The sequence below is a fragment of the Hydra vulgaris genome, chromosome 09, assembly GCF_038396675.1.
Source record: "Hydra vulgaris chromosome 09, alternate assembly HydraT2T_AEP".
Classification (NCBI taxonomy): domain Eukaryota; kingdom Metazoa; phylum Cnidaria; class Hydrozoa; order Anthoathecata; family Hydridae; genus Hydra; species Hydra vulgaris.
Window position 1 is genome coordinate 51,182,002 of NC_088928.1, and position 17,241 is coordinate 51,199,242.

Consider the following 17,241-nt stretch of genomic DNA (forward strand, 5'->3'; position numbering starts at 1 on the left):
AATTAGGCTCCAGAGACTTCTGCAGAATCTTTAACAGTGTCTATAATAAGAGCAAATCTGTTCTTCTTTCTTTTTCGCATGGTTTAGATTTTGTTAACTCACCTAAAGACAAAGCTGAATTGTTTACTAAGAAATTTTCATTAATCTCATCTCTTGATTACACTAATCATGTTCTACCGATATTGCCAACAAACAAGTTGATTCATTGCTTGACATTCATATCACTCCAGTTTCTGTACCTAAAGTGATCTCCTGCTTAGACTCCTCTACAGCTTGTGGTCTGGACCACATATCTGCTATAGTCTTGCAAAACTATTCTACAGAGCTGTCATTTATACTTTCAAAACTATTCAACAAATATTTATCAGAGTCTTGCTTTCCACCCTGCTGTTATCCCTATTTTTTAAAACTCTAGAGAGCAATCTGCTTCATCTAATAACCACCCCATTAGTCAAACACTTTATCTATTAACCTAAATCTTCTTATTCTTTTTTTTTAACATCTTCACTTCCAACAAGGCTGTTTACAGTGTGGACAGGTTCAAAAAACCTTAATGAAAAAGTTTCATTTTAAATCTCATTTTAAATCAAATACTTAAACGTTAAATTAAATCTAAATGCTTTGCGCAACATTGCATAACTTAATAAATGTATAATTTGCGAAATATATTGTCAAAATATTTCAAAAATCAGGAGTTAGTGTTTTACTTCCAAGGATAGATCACCATGAATAGTAAAATGAAAAAACCAAAATTGGATTCTGAAAAAATGAAAACAACAAGGTAAACACTTTTAGAGTTGTATGTTACTGGAAGAGAAAAGATGAAGTTTATAAAGCAAGATAACAATTAACAGACAACTTAAAAGATTGCAAATAGTATGAATCAGAAAAACAAGAAGAAGCAAGTGACTTCCAAAGAGCTGATGCTTGAGTAAAAAAATTAGACAAATAAAAAGTTTTTGGAGCACTTAGGAACAGTCATTAGTAAAAGGATGAGACTTAATTGAATGAGTAACATAAAAATGAATTTTAGTAGATGGGTACAAGAGATGCTAGCTCATTAGAGCCATGCCCATTATAGTATTTATAAAAAAAAGAAAGAGAAGCAACATTACAACGATGTGACAATCAAAGATCTGCTCCAGATACGGCAACAGTATTCCATTTAAGGTTTAAGATTTATAGAGATAAAGAATAGAATCTGGAGTAAGAAAGTGGTGAGCTTGATAAAGAAATGCAACCATTAGCAAATACTAATTTTGCAATGGAATTGATATATGGTTTCCAAGAAAGATTGGAAGTAAGAGTTAATACTAGAAGATGAAGGGTAGATGACTCATCAAGTATATTACTGTTTATAAATATAGAAAGAGCTAGATTGTCTAGATCTAGTTCTAGTTGCGATAATGATAAATCGAAAAAAGATTATTTATTTTTTGAGTTTGAGTTGAGTTTAAGTCTTATTTGAGTTAAAGTTCACCAGCCACTGAGAGCCTGAAGCTGTAGCAGAGGTGAGATCTTTTTCAACCTCAAATGCTCCCTTTAAGCAATTTGAGAGTGTTGGCCTCTTATCAAGACAGGAACGAATGGTAGTAATATCAGTGAACAATGTCAACTTGAATATGAGAATTTCTTGGAGATTGTTGATGTAAATTAAAAAAATATTGGGCCGTGGATAGAACCTTGAGGAACCTCTGTTACAGGAAATGAAAAAGAGTGCTGTCCATTGAGGACAACTTTCATACTATGATTAGTAAGGAAGGATTCAACAATCTTCAAGATGTTACCTGATACACTATAAGAAGAGAGCTTATGGAGAAGACCAGCATGCCAAACTTTATCAAAAGCTTTAGAAATGTTGAATACGAGTTGTTAGGAAAGGATGTATACAAAAATGTTGAATAACTTTAGGTGAGGTAACAAAATCTGAACCATGCAAGAAAAGAACAGATTTTCCCTTATTATAGACACTGCAACGTGGAAAATAAGAAATTAAAGGTGAGTAGTCAATTTGACCGGCTAACACATGGATTTAATTGTCAAATGTTTTTTTTGGACTGTCAAAATTTTCTTTTTTTCTTTGTTTAAATTTTCATCTGAGTAATAGTTCATAGTTGAAACTAAACGCACAAAAAAAGAGTTTGATAATTGTTAAAAATTAACAAACTCGTTCTCTTTTTGAAATAATGATTTTAAATAAAATCAATATATTTTTTAAGTTTTAAACTCGCAAATAACATTCAAATTCGTTCAAATATTTAGGATAAAAATTGGATTTTTTTAATTTATTGTAATATTTAATATATTTATTAAGTTATACAAATAACAACAACATCTTTCAAATAATAATGACAAAAAAACATTACAAGATACAAATACTAATTTAAACATGGAAATTATTTAGTTTTCAAACAAAGCCCAATTTTATTTCCATTAATTTTAAAGCTTATTATTTAATTTAAAAAACATTCTTTGAAATTATCATTTTTTTAATGATAATAACACTATAATGCTGAATGAAGCTTTATGGTATCTATTTCCAGAGCATTTTGAACTGTAATTCTAGCTGGAACCGTAATCTTAAATATCATCAGAACAGGAACCAAAAAATAACGTAAAATAAAAAAACCTGAAGTATTGCACATCTCACGAATATTTTGTCCACCTTTTCCAATTATTCTTCCACAGGTTGATTGTGGAACAAGAATCTCAGTTTCTAGTATTGGAGGTGCTTCCAAAATCAATTTCTTTATATGTTCTTCTGCTGCTTGCACCTAATCATATGTGCATACATGTGTGTATATATATATGCATGTATATATATATATATATATATATATATATATATATACATATATATATATATATATATCAGGCCTTGTTACGAGATTTCGCTGCGTAGCGAAAACGTGTAGCGCATTTCTAAGTAACTCAATCTCAGCAAATATATTTTGCATCGTTAGAAGTTACATTGCGTCACTAGCGTCTTTTCAAGTACCGCATTGTAATTAAAGTTATTTTATTAACGCGTTAAAAATCATACAAACAGTTAGTCTTTTTCTTACTATAACAAAAGTTACAAATAAAATCTAAGTTCTTATTAAAAAAATCATTTTTATTATTTTTTTCAAATATGAACTAAATTTTATTTTGAAAAAAATATTTTTTTGATGAAACGTAAAATATTTGTTTATTTTCTTATGATTTTATATTTGGTTTTTGGTTATTTTATTAACTGTTAATACATTTTTTCTTATTTAATTTGTGAACTCTTTTTAATAATGTTTTTAAACAATAAAGTTTTTTTTTGTTATTTATCAGTTACCGATAACATGTTCGTGATCATAATTTATTTTCATAAATTAAATGAACGTCATTAAAACTTTACGTTATTGAATTAACAATAAACAAAATATCTTATTAATAAAATATTTACATCAAAATAAATCGTGCATTTTTTAAACTTATTATGACTAAAAATAATTTTTATATTTAAAAGGAATTTATATATTTAATTCCTTAAGATAAAACTTAAAACACTTTTTTTTTTTTAACTAATTTTTAATAACAAAAAAAAAATTATGAAACAAACTGTTTCTTTAACAAAAAAATCTATTATTTTACAATTGTGGTTAAATGCTTTTACTTACGACTTTATTACTTCTGAATAAACGTCACCTTAACGGTAATCAAAAGATAATTTAAATATTCTAAAAGATATAAGTTTTTGCGTAGCGCAAAACTGCTGAACGCGTAGGCAAATCGCCTTTTCGCAAGCAAAATGCGAGCTGCGTAGCGCTTCTTAACAAGGCCTGATATATATATATATATATATATATATATATATATATATATATATATATATATATATATATATATATATATATATATATATATATATATATTAGGGCTGTCCAAAAAAATTTTTTTTTTCAGATTTGATTGCATAGTTGTTTATTTTGTGCCATTTGACATAGTAATTAACTGTGCAAAAAATCTTTCCAATCAGATAATGTTTAGGGGGTGCTCAATGACCATAAAGTTTTACGAAAAATGTGAAAAACATGGAAAAAGTAACAAAGTTCCACAAATTTCTAAAACCCGGTTAATTAGATTTTTCAAATTTGATCAGTTTTAATTATCTCTAAATATTAAATTCTGAATACAAATTACAATCCACATCCACTTTAGACTGGTTTATTAGCAGAGAAATTAATGAAATAAAATACTGCAATACGACTAAAGTTCTGGGGTTTTTGTTATATCAGAATTTTTCCAAAATAAAACACTAGGATTTTTGACTCTTTGTCATTGATTAAAATACGAATTATAAACAAAAAAACATATGAGCAATTAACATTTAATTATCGTAATGTTATAGTTCGTGCAATGTTAATGCTAGCGAGGACTATAACTCTTCAGAGTACACTTTCTGGCATCTGGCACTCGCTTTCTGTGATCCTCAACCACCTGAATTAACCTCTGCATTTCAGATTCATTCCTTGTAATCGATTCATTAAACATCGACATTAAAGCCACAGATCGTTCGGCAGCATCATTTACTACTTTCAATGAATATACTAAATTTTTTCCTTCTTGGTATTCTGGGGAATCATTCCAGGTAGCTGGATCGTTGTTGAACAGAAAATCAATATCAACCTTCATTGACCGCAACGCACTTGCTGAAACTGATGTCACCAGCATGTCCAGAGATTTCTTCTCTAGACTTTCAATGTTCTTTAATTTGATCAACCTTTCAGACCAGTTCTCACCGTGAAATTTCATGTTGGAAATCATTTTTCGCTTCTCTTCCGTTTGAAGTTTGTTTGAAAACAAAGCTAGTGGGACCAATTCTGGTGAAAGGTACCACAAATGGTTTTGAAAGTTCTTGACTGCTGCTTCGGAAATCGTTTTATTCACAACTGCAAACTGCTTAAGTTGCTGAAACAGAAACAAGTCATTAACTGGAGCATCGCTGGCATTTGTGCATGATATCCAAGATTTTACATAAACCAGACTAGCAAATAAGCAAAATTCACAGAGATTTTTTTCCTCTTTTGTGGTCAACTTGAACTCTTCACGAAATAAATAAATCTTAAAACAATAAATAACCTTGGCCATCCAGCGAGCCATGTGATAAGCACCAGGGATCTTGAAATGATAATTTTTCTCTTCTTGATCAGGCAGTTTTCCAAGTATTAACAGACAGAGATCCATGATTTCTTTGTAGTCATCCCTTGGCATTTTAACATGCAGGTTTTCTTTGAGGAATGCAATCACTTCATTTTGTAGTTCTTGCACCAGGGGTATTTTCATTCGAATGTCATCCAGAGGTTTAAAATTTCCTTGATTAACTTTGGGCCAATATTGCTGAAATCTCTGGAAAAGAGGTATGTTGGGACCAGATGATGGTCCAAATAGTGATCTAAACACTCCTGCTACTATGATCTCATGAACATGATGTCTGCAAGCGAAATATAACAAATTTCTACCTATATGTTTCTCTAGAACTACACATGCACCATTTTTGGAGCCAGTGTTAGAGGCTGTAGTATCAAAACTCATTCCAATAACATCACCAATTATGTCCCAGAAATTAAGCAGATGAATAACTGCTTTTGCTTGGGCTTCTCCAGTTCCAGCTGATAGTTTTGCTATTCCAAGTATTTTGTCAACATTGTGACCTGTCACACCTACAGATAGCCGGTCAACATTTGCTTTAGGGGCTGCAGAATTTGTACGATCTATCATCAGTTTGCCATCCCAGTGGACGATTAATGGTGGTTTGTCCAAATCGCAGAATTCAGTTTGAACAGTGGCTTCAATATTTGATCGATGATAGGTTCGTTTTCTACGGACTGTAGAACGTGACAATGATCCATCATCGAGGTTCTGTCCACCAGCCCTTGCAATTGCTGCTGCTAGTATAGTAAATTTTGTGTCAGATAGATTAATTCTGTCTAATGTTGATGAAACATCAGGCGAGTCAAGAATTGTATCTAAGATACATTGTCGTTTTGGAGTACTTGCTAAACTTGATTCAGCTGACCCTGAAGAACTTGCTTTACTGACTTGTTGTCTGTAATAAACAGGGATTTCTATCTCAAAATCTCTATCAACCATTTTGTCATTATCAACAGCATCGTTATCGTTGTCATCACTATAACTTTCGTCATGTAAAGGTTCAATAACAGGAACTATTGCACTCGCACCAGATTGTCTTTGCTCTTCTTTTAGCTTTCGTTCTCTCTCTGCTTGTTTCCTTGCTTCATTTCTTTCTTCTAATTTTGAAAGTTCTTTGTCCTCTCCAAACATCACCATTTTTCTCTGACATCTCTGATCCAATAAAAATTCTTTATCTTCTTCAATTCTGATCATGGTTTCAGCATCCTTGTGGGCAATGTCAAAAAGTAGGCCAATGGTGTCTGTAAATGATTTCTCTCTCGATTTCTGAGAATCTGACAATCTGGATTTTTTTTTTTTTATTAATTTAAATTCCTGGACTAAAGTTTTCAACTTTAAGACTACATTCGGATGAAATGCTGTCGGAATACGGGCTTTATTCCAAATAATAATCAGTTCATCAACAGTTGTTTTAAGACTTTCAGGCACTGACTTTTTGGTTGAATTAAGATGATAAAAAAATGTTTTTAAAACATCAGATGTTAAGGGAAGAACTTTATCTGGAAGATTTGGCTCTGGTTGTCCAATTAAAAAGATTTTGGTTTGAAGTCGTGTAGAGATAGCAACACGAGATGATGCTGCCATTTCAATGATAACTGAAATATTATGAGAAAATCAAAACTCAATACCATATTATACAAACTTATCATTCAGTTGTTGGTTTATGCAGCTGCAGCAATATATTATAATAATTATTACTAAAGAAATTAAATAAATATTTTCAAATTAGAAATTATTATCTGCACTTAATAACAAACAATACACTACCAGACTACCATGCTAGTTTTCTGTAATAGGTTACTAAGGTTAGGTACTATCAAAATATTAATACATTTGTTGTCAAACTGAAATTCCAAATAAAAATAATATTTATACTTGTAAACCTTTTTATTCTGTTTGAACAAATTCTAAATTGAGTTAAATAATAGTATTAAAATTATGAATACAAATTTTAACAAAATGATATAAACACAGTTGTTTTAAACACTAGCAGACATTTTTTAGTCTGGTGCCCTGATGACAGTTAATCTGCTGCACTTTAATTAATCTATATAGTACGCAATCAGACAATATTTCAGTGGAAAAAATCTAACTAACCAGGTTCTAGAAATTTTTGGAACTTTGGAACTTTTTACACGTTTTTGACGTTTTTCGTAAAACTTTATGGTCATTGAGCACCCCCTAAACATTATCTGATTGGAAAGATTTTTTCCACAGTCAATTACTATGTCAAATGGCACAAAATAAACAACTATGCATTCAAATCCGAGAAAAATTTGTTTTTCCTGTGTTCACATGAACAGCCCTAATATATATATATATATATATATATATATATATATATATATATATATATATATATATATATATATATATATATATATATATATATATATATATATATATATATATATATATATATAATTAGTAAAAAACACTTATCTAACTTTTATCTTCTACTCGGAGTTTCACCATCGCTGGATCATCAGGAAGAGTTACTAAATCTCAAAAAAAAAATTCAATTTATAGAAAAAAATATTTTACAGGAAGTTATAAATTATTATAAAAAATTATAAAAAATTTTTTAATTACAATATTTTTTTGTTAACGGGAAGTTACAGAAAGTAATTATGAAATAATTTTCTTTGGAATGGGGATAGTTTAATTTGGTCATTTGTTTTTATAATTTTTTAAGAGGTATTTATTTTCGTGCCTACATTTAGAAATTAATTCAGATTTTTTATTTAATAAATTTTCTTGATTCAAATGAGTAATTATTTCAAATTTTTCTTGCAAACATAGCATACATTTTTTGGAAATGTTATTGTAGGCAGGGGCGGATTTTAGAATAGACCATTGTAAATTAAAATTTTTATTTTTTTCTTTTAAATCCCAAATATATTTTGACAGCATAGTCTCTTTTGAATATTTTTTGTGTTTAAACGATTGTTTGTGGTTGGCATAACGTTTTTTCCATTCCCCCTCGGTTAAGCCAATATATTGTTTATCAGGGTTGTTTTGTGAGGAAACAATGCACTTGTAAATTACATTTTTCGAAAGGCATTTTCCATTTAGAGGGCAATCTATTTTTTGTTTACAATTACAATAATCAGTGTTTTTTTCTTTTATATGTTCATTTTTATTAATTAACGCGTAGTTGTGGCCTTTTATAATTCTTTCTAAATTTTTTGTACAACTATAACTTACTTTAATGGTATTTCTGTTAAAAATCTTATGTAATTTATTAGAGGGAGGAAAATGTTTGTCTACTAATTTTAGAAAAATTTTACCAATATTTGTTGAAACATTTTTGCTGTACGGGGGGTTGAACCAAATTATGTTTCTATTTCTATTACGCTTTTTTGCAATTTTCTTTTCAAATTTTAGCTCGAAATTTTGAAAGCCACTTTTTTTAAGGGCATCTTCATAAACGCGTTTAGAGGAGTTGAAAATATTTTCATTAGAAGAGTTTTGGTTTAGCCTATTGTTAATTGAAATTGGAATTTGTTTTAGAATTTGAGGGGGATGGTTCGAATTTACATTAATATACAATAATTCGTCATTAGGTTTTTTGTAGGGCTTATAGGAACTTTCTGAGAGGTTAAATGTGACATCAAGAAAATTCACTATTTTTAAATTTATATTTATTTCAATTAGGAAGCCAATATTTTTAAAAACTTTAATAATATCTTTTCTAATTTTATCGAGTTGTGGCCCTGATTTTTTATGCATTATTATTAAACCGTCGTCGCGATAAAGACCTAATTGATTAATTTGGATTATTTTAGCAAGGGTATTTAAAATATATAAACCTACAAATTCGCAAATTTCTGCTCCGTCGTAACTTCCCATTGTTACATCAAAGCATTCGTGCGTGGTTTTTTTCTTCCACGTTTCCTTATCAAAATAGAGTAAATTTTTTCTGCAGTGCTTAATTATACGGATAGTGTCCTCAGTAATTTCTAAATGGGATTTTCCAAATTCTATTGTTTTATCTAAAATTTCTGCTGTAATTGAGGGGTAAAAATCAATAATATCAAATTGTATAAATGTGCATTCATTTTTATTGTTAATTTTAGAAAACCAATCTATAACATCAGTGGTATTTTTCCACTGATGTAAACCTAATTTTTTCCGAATAGAGTTATTAATTTTGTCTAGTTTTATTTTACTAACGTGCCCTAGTTCACTTTTTGAAGGTACTAGTAGCCTACAAGGGAGTTTATTTTGAAAATTTGGTTTGTGATCTTTTAGCGAAACAAACGCTTGCGCTGGTGCAACTGATTCAATTCTCGCATCTAAATTAATATTTTTGGCGATGTTTTGAGCTTCTAAATTAATGGCGTTACATATTAAGCTCCAAGTTTATACTTGTTGAGCACTCTTTAATTGTATTTTACCTAACCTAAACATGGAAACTAACAATTTTACTTACTCTCTCAAAAATATCCCGATCCCAGACAAAAAAAGTTATACTATTTCATTAATAGACAAAGTAGAACACTTTATTAAAAGAATTCGTTGGAAAGCCCATTTTTTCTTAGAATCTGAAAAAAATAAAAACCCTTTAATTGAAAAAAAACAGAATGAAAATTATGGATTCAAAACAAAAAACGCCCCACCATTTATTTCTGACCTGGAAAATTTTGAAAATGATTTATTACACTTAATTAAAACTATAAAATTCCAAAACATAAATAATGAATTCCAAAAACAATTAAAATTAGACATTAATAATATAAAATTGAACCCTAATATTTTAGTTTTTGCTGACAAAACAAGTAACATTTACCAAATTACCCCAGAAACTCATCAAAAAATACTGCGCGATAATATTTCTAATAATTATACAAAAGCACCAAAAAAATTGGAAAACGCCATTAATTTAGAAGCTCAAAACATCGCCAAAAATATTAATTTAGATGCGAGAATTGAATCAGTTGCACCAGCGCAAGCGTTTGTTTCGCTAAAAGATCACAAACCAAATTTTCAAAATAAACTCCCTTGTAGGCTACTAGTACCTTCAAAAAGTGAACTAGGGCACGTTAGTAAAATAAAACTAGACAAAATTAATAACTCTATTCGGAAAAAATTAGGTTTACATCAGTGGAAAAATACCACTGATGTTATAGATTGGTTTTCTAAAATTAACAATAAAAATGAATGCACATTTATACAATTTGATATTATTGATTTTTACCCCTCAATTACAGCAGAAATTTTAGATAAAACAATAGAATTTGGAAAATCCCATTTAGAAATTACTGAGGACACTATCCGTATAATTAAGCACTGCAGAAAAAATTTACTCTATTTTGATAAGGAAACGTGGAAGAAAAAAACCACGCACGAATGCTTTGATGTAACAATGGGAAGTTACGACGGAGCAGAAATTTGCGAATTTGTAGGTTTATATATTTTAAATACCCTTGCTAAAATAATCCAAATTAATCAATTAGGTCTTTATCGCGACGACGGTTTAATAATAATGCATAAAAAATCAGGGCCACAACTCGATAAAATTAGAAAAGATATTATTAAAGTTTTTAAAAATATTGGCTTCCTAATTGAAATAAATATAAATTTAAAAATAGTGAATTTTCTTGATGTCACATTTAACCTCTCAGAAAGTTCCTATAAGCCCTACAAAAAACCTAATGACGAATTATTGTATATTAATGTAAATTCGAACCATCCCCCTCAAATTCTAAAACAAATTCCAATTTCAATTAACAATAGGCTAAACCAAAACTCTTCTAATGAAAATATTTTCAACTCCTCTAAACGCGTTTATGAAGATGCCCTTAAAAAAAGTGGCTTTCAAAATTTCGAGCTAAAATTTGAAAAGAAAATTGCAAAAAAAGCGTAATAGAAATAGAAACATAATTTGGTTCAACCCCCCGTACAGCAAAAATGTTTCAACAAATATTGGTAAAATTTTTCTAAAATTAGTAGACAAACATTTTCCTCCCTCTAATAAATTACATAAGATTTTTAACAGAAATACCATTAAAGTAAGTTATAGTTGTACAAAAAATTTAGAAAGAATTATAAAAGGCCACAACTACGCGTTAATTAATAAAAATGAACATATAAAAGAAAAAAACACTGATTATTGTAATTGTAAACAAAAAATAGATTGCCCTCTAAATGGAAAATGCCTTTCGAAAAATGTAATTTACAAGTGCATTGTTTCCTCACAAAACAACCCTGATAAACAATATATTGGCTTAACCGAGGGGGAATGGAAAAAACGTTATGCCAACCACAAACAATCGTTTAAACACAAAAAATATTCAAAAGAGACTATGCTGTCAAAATATATTTGGGATTTAAAAGAAAAAAATAAAAATTTTAATTTACAATGGTCTATTCTAAAATCTGCCCCTGCCTACAATAACATTTCCAAAAAATGTATGCTATGTTTGCAAGAAAAATTTGAAATAATTACTCATTTGAATCAAGAAAATTTATTAAATAAAAAATCTGAATTAATTTCTAAATGTAGGCACGAAAATAAATACCTCTTAAAAAATTATAAAAACAAATGACCAAATTAAACTATCCCCATTCCAAAGAAAATTATTTCATAATTACTTTCTGTAACTTCCCGTTAACAAAAAAATATTGTAATTAAAAAATTTTTTATAATTTTTTATAATAATTTATATCTTCCTGTAAAATATTTTTTTCTATAAATTGAATTTTTTTTGAGATTTAGTAACTCTTCCTGATGATCCAGCGATGGTGAAACTCCAAGTAGAAGATAAAAGTTAGATAAGTGTTTTTTACTAATTAATTATTGCTCTGTTCTTTAAGAACATTGAGCACTCTATTTGTAAAATACACTAAAATAATTTACATATATATATATATATATATATATATATATATATATATATATATATATATATATATATACAACCCGTAGATGTTGTCCGAAAGTTTTTTCCATATTTTGTTGACAAAAAGTAAAAATTAAAATGCAAGACCGGAATTATTTTTTTTTATTAATTGATAGACTGCCTGCCCCAACCAAACCCTCAGTCGATGTAGCAACACTCCCTTGCGGGTCAGGCTAAAAGATAGTAGATGTAGCAGCACTCCCTTGCGGGTCAGGCTATTTGTCAGTCGATGTAGCAGCACTCCCCTGCGAGTCAGGCTATTTGTCAGTCGATGTAGCAGCACTCCATTGCGAGTCAGGATATAAGATAGTCAATGTAGCAACACTCCGCGCATGATTTACAGTAAAAAAAAATAAAAATAAAAACATTTTATTAAAAAAATTAAAAATAAAAACATTTTATTAAAAAAATTAAAAATAAAAACATTGTTTATATTGTTAAAAACATTCAGAATGTTTTTAAAACATTCTGGTCAATTAAATTTGCGTTTTTGTGGTTTTTTTAAAAAACGATTTATTTGTAATTAAATTAATGGTTTTTCCTTTCGTCCAACACGCAAATGTTGGACGAAAGTCAAAAGTAATTAAAAGTGACGTATGTGTTGGCGAAAGAATCGCATTTTTTCTTTCGCCCTTCTCAAAGACAACAAACTATAGATCTATATATATATATTAATATATATATATTTATACATATATATATATATATATATATACATATATATATATATATATATATATATATATATTTGTATAAATATATATATAATGAGAGAAACTTAAATTCTGTAACTTGTGTTTATAATTTTGAATACATGGATAAAATTCTCTTTTATTTTTCTATGTATTCATTACAGGGTGTCTATGGCTCAAGTGTAAAAATAAGTTATTAAAAAATCTGAAAATGTTTTTTAGAATCAATTTTCAAATCAATTTTTAGAATCCGAAAACAATTTTAAGAATCTCATTTAAGTAACTTGAAAATAAATAGTATATTTTGTACCACAAAAATCTGAACTGGTTATAAAATTTATGAGTTGTTGCAATATAATTGTTACTATTACTATTATGTTAAATTAGATATAACACAGACGCTTTTAAGTTGACAGTAAGGTTGGCATTTCCCAATGCCAACCCTATATATATATATATATATATATATATATATATATATATATATATATATATATATATATATATATATATATATATATATATATATATATATATATATATATATATATATATATATATATATATATATAAATGCCAAAGTCAAAAACTAGTTTTTGATTCATTTAAAAAATCATTTAATGTATGTTGATCATGAAATTTTCTACTTTAAACTTGTTTTCCATGTGTAACTCGTGAAATTTTTATGCTACTTCAAACTTGTTTTTTATGTGTACTAAGCATTACTACAATTCAAACATTGTAGAAATAATGAGTATGATTTAATGAAAAAAAGAACTGTTAATTTTCAATTGTTTAAAGCATTATGATCTAATTTTTGTGTTAGCAAAATAATATTTATGAATAGAAAAACAAACATTGTAACACTAATGCATATTGAAATACCTGCTCATAGTTTCCAGTAATAATTAAAGTTCTTTCTTTTAATTTCTCGTCAGTTGTCTTGCTTGAGGTCAGAATTTCTTGATCATTGATCAAATCATTTTCTTCTTTATTTTTAAAATCAAGTCTAAAAAATATATAAAGACATTTCTAAAAGACCACAAATATGTTTTAAAAAAGAGTAAAAATGAAACAGGGAGTTTTTTTAAACTAGTCTGGTCAACATAAAACTCCATACATTGCTCAACATAAAATTCCACACATTATTATGAAATCAGGCAATGCACATAAAATTCCAGGATCATGCCGTAAATACAAAACAAAAACTGATTTTTTAACTATAAAGTCAAATATGATGTGTTTAAATTAAAACGTGGCTCTTATCTCATTTGCAATGTTTTAAAATATTGTTCTTTCAAGTCTCAACAGTAAAAATAAACTGTAGAACTTTTTAAACTAATATCAGATAAACATTTTCAAGTTATGTGAACATAAACTCATATATAATCAAAAATAACAAAATGATCAGAATAACAGTTGAAACCTGAATAATTTAATCAGAATAAAAGTTGAGTTTTAATATAAAGAATAATGACTTATTGACTACTTGTTTACAGGAATATATGAAATGTGTAAGTTAGATCATTGAGAAAGGGAAAACTCAAGTTTGTATATTCTCAATGTTATCCAAGCAAAAGCAAACTTAAAAAAGAAACAAAATGAGAAAAAAATCCAACGAGGTGCATCATCAAATTTAATTAAAGATTTCCAAATGAGATTTAAGAAAAGAAAATCAGAGATTATTAAACAGACAGCTTAAAATGAAGATGATAGATTGCTGGTTTGAGTTAAAAAATCATTGTTTTTTGTACAGTACTGCGTAATTTAAAGTATAAAAAACTAATATTTTCCTAAGGACCACAAAGCATTATAAACCAAACATTGTCAACCTGTTTGAATACAATTTAAAAGAAAACCAGAAAATTGTTAAAGTAGAATTTAATATTTTTATTTCAACTTTATGTTGAAGATGTAAGGTAGAATTCTACTTTATGCCTTAACTGATTATAATTCACTACTGAACTCTCATGGAAACCATATACAGAATCCATTACCAAGTTAGCATATGCTAAATTCTATTAGCATATGCAACTCATTCTATTATCTCCTAATGAGGGTTAAGCTCTAAAACGCCGTTTTATGGTTCTGAGGCCAGCTGATAGTCAAGTTTCCTAAACTCTGTGGTAGCTTTCAGAGAGGCTAATTTTATCAAAAGCTTTAAAATATTAGAGTACTAACAGTGCCATTTTGCGCATGAATGGTGTACCTGTTCGTATTTTTGGTGTGCATTGTCGAGGCCACATTTGGAGCCCTTTGTTAAGGCTCCAAATGTGGCCTTGACAATTTTATTAATAGTAATGAGGCAACCGCTTAGGCTATTAAATAGTGTACTGAGTACAATCTATGCTTTGGGTCAAGTTCTTTAACAAACTTAAAAATGAATGAAGTAACAAATACTATAAAACACAAAAAACCATTGTCATCATCAACTTCTCTAAACCTATCATTCGCTAATATTCTTGGTCTTTGAAGTAAATTTTCTTCTGTTGAGTCTTATCTCTTGCAAGGTTCACCAGACCTTCCTTTTTTTTTGTAAGGTTAATTTGAGTTCTGGCTGCCTCATCTTGTGATCTCAGTGTTATTTCCCTTAATTTCGTAAAGACTCCGATAGCCAGACGCTTGGCCTAAGCATTTATATTCGTAGCAACTCACCCATTTGTTGTGAAACTAGATTCGAATCCACCAACTATTCTTTTATGTGCTTTGGTTTAGCACCACTTCACTCTATCACCTTTCTTTTTGTTCTATATTGCTCTCCTTCATCTCAAGACTGCACTCTTTTTGATGTTATTTCTGATCAAATTGACCAAGCCATCTCTATTTATCCATCAGCCAATATCGTTGTTGTTGGTGACTTTAATACTAATCACACTGAACAGCTCAGGTCAGTGACTCTTCAGGTGTTAAGGCCCACAACTTTTGCCTTTCTCAATCTCTAATTCAAATAGTCAACTTTCTAACTTGTTTTCTAGACAACCCAAATCATTTACCTTCTCTACTCAACATACGTCTTGTTTCTGATCCTAGTCAGTGCTCAGTTTCTCCATCATCATTTATCTTATATCATTTGTCTTCTTCATTAGAATCCACCTACCATCATACCTCTTACAACTTAAAGCTGACTGGAACTCTTTCCATGATGGAATTCATTTCTTTGTGATGGCCCTTGGGTAGAAATCTTTAGTCTTCCTGCTTATAAATGTGCTTCTTACATAACTTCTTGGATTCAGGTTGGCATTGAAACTTTTATTCCCTCTTGACAATTCCAAGTCAAACCTTACTCTTCTCCTTCGTTTACCTCAAACTGCTGCAATTTCCAATCGAAACCATTACTTCCATATATCAGAAAAACAATTCTCCAGAAAACAGACGTCTGTTTATTATTACTAGAAACCATTGTAAAAAATTTTTGTCTAACGCCAAAGCTCGCTATTCTCAGGTCATGAAATCTCGAATTTCATCTCAAAAATTAGGCTCTCGTGACTTCTGGAGAATCTTAGTATCAATAACAGTATCAATGATAAGGGCAAATTTGTCATTCCACCTCTCTTGTACAGTTCAGATTTTGTCACCTCCCCTAAAGACAAAGCTGAATTGTTTGCTAAGAACTTTTATCAATACCATCTCATGATTCCAATAATCTACCTGATATAGCCGACAAACAGGTTGATCCATTGCTTGACATTCGTTTCACTTCAGCTTCTGTATCTCAAGTGATTTCCTGCTTGGACTCTTCTACAGCTTGTGGTTCGGACGACATACCAAACATTTAATCTCTTATCTTAAATCTAATAACTTACTTTTTGATCATCAATATGGATTTTGATCTTCTCGTTTTTCCGTAGATTTACTAACAGTATTAAACTATAGGTTTTATTGTGCACTAGATAGAAGGGGAGAGGTTAAGGTTATCGCGCTTGATATTTCTAAGGCTTTTGATAAAGTTTGGCATGCTGGTCTTCTCCATAAGCTTTATTCTTACGGAGTATCAGGTAACATCTTTAAGATTATTGAATCCTACTTTTCAAATTGTAGTATAAAAGTTATCCTCGATGGGCAGCAATCTTCTTCATATCCTGTAACTTCAGGTGTTCCTCAAGGTTCTATCTGTGACCCTATACTCTTTTTAATTTACATTAACTACCTTTCAGATATTCTCACACCTAAGGTGGCATTGTTCGCTAATAATACTGCCATTTGTTCTTGTCTTCATAAGAAGCCAACACTCTCTGATTGCTTGGAGGGGGTATTTGAGCTTGAAAAGGATCTCACTTCTTCTACAGCATGGGGTTCACAGTGGCTGGTGAACTTCAATTCAGATAAAACCCAATTTTGTTCAGCCAATTATTACCACAATAATTTAGATCTTCCTATATTTATGAACGGTGATGTACTTGACAAGTCATCTACCCTTCATCTTATAGGATTAACTCTAACTTCTGATTTTTCTTGGAAAC

General features: G+C 29.4%; 1 protein-coding gene across 1 annotated transcript in view; it reads right to left on the bottom strand.

Annotated features, from left to right (window-relative positions):
- LOC101236710 (tudor and KH domain-containing protein) overlaps nucleotides 1-17,241 on the bottom strand; it is a 76,062-nt gene that overhangs the window by 48,037 nt on the left and 10,784 nt on the right. The window contains exons 2-3 of the mRNA XM_065806005.1: nucleotides 13,667-13,790; nucleotides 2,630-2,774 (exon numbers count right to left, since the gene is read on the bottom strand). Coding sequence (XP_065662077.1) covers nucleotides 2,630-2,774; nucleotides 13,667-13,790 — 269 coding nt within the window. The remainder of the gene's footprint in view (nucleotides 1-2,629; nucleotides 2,775-13,666; nucleotides 13,791-17,241) is intronic.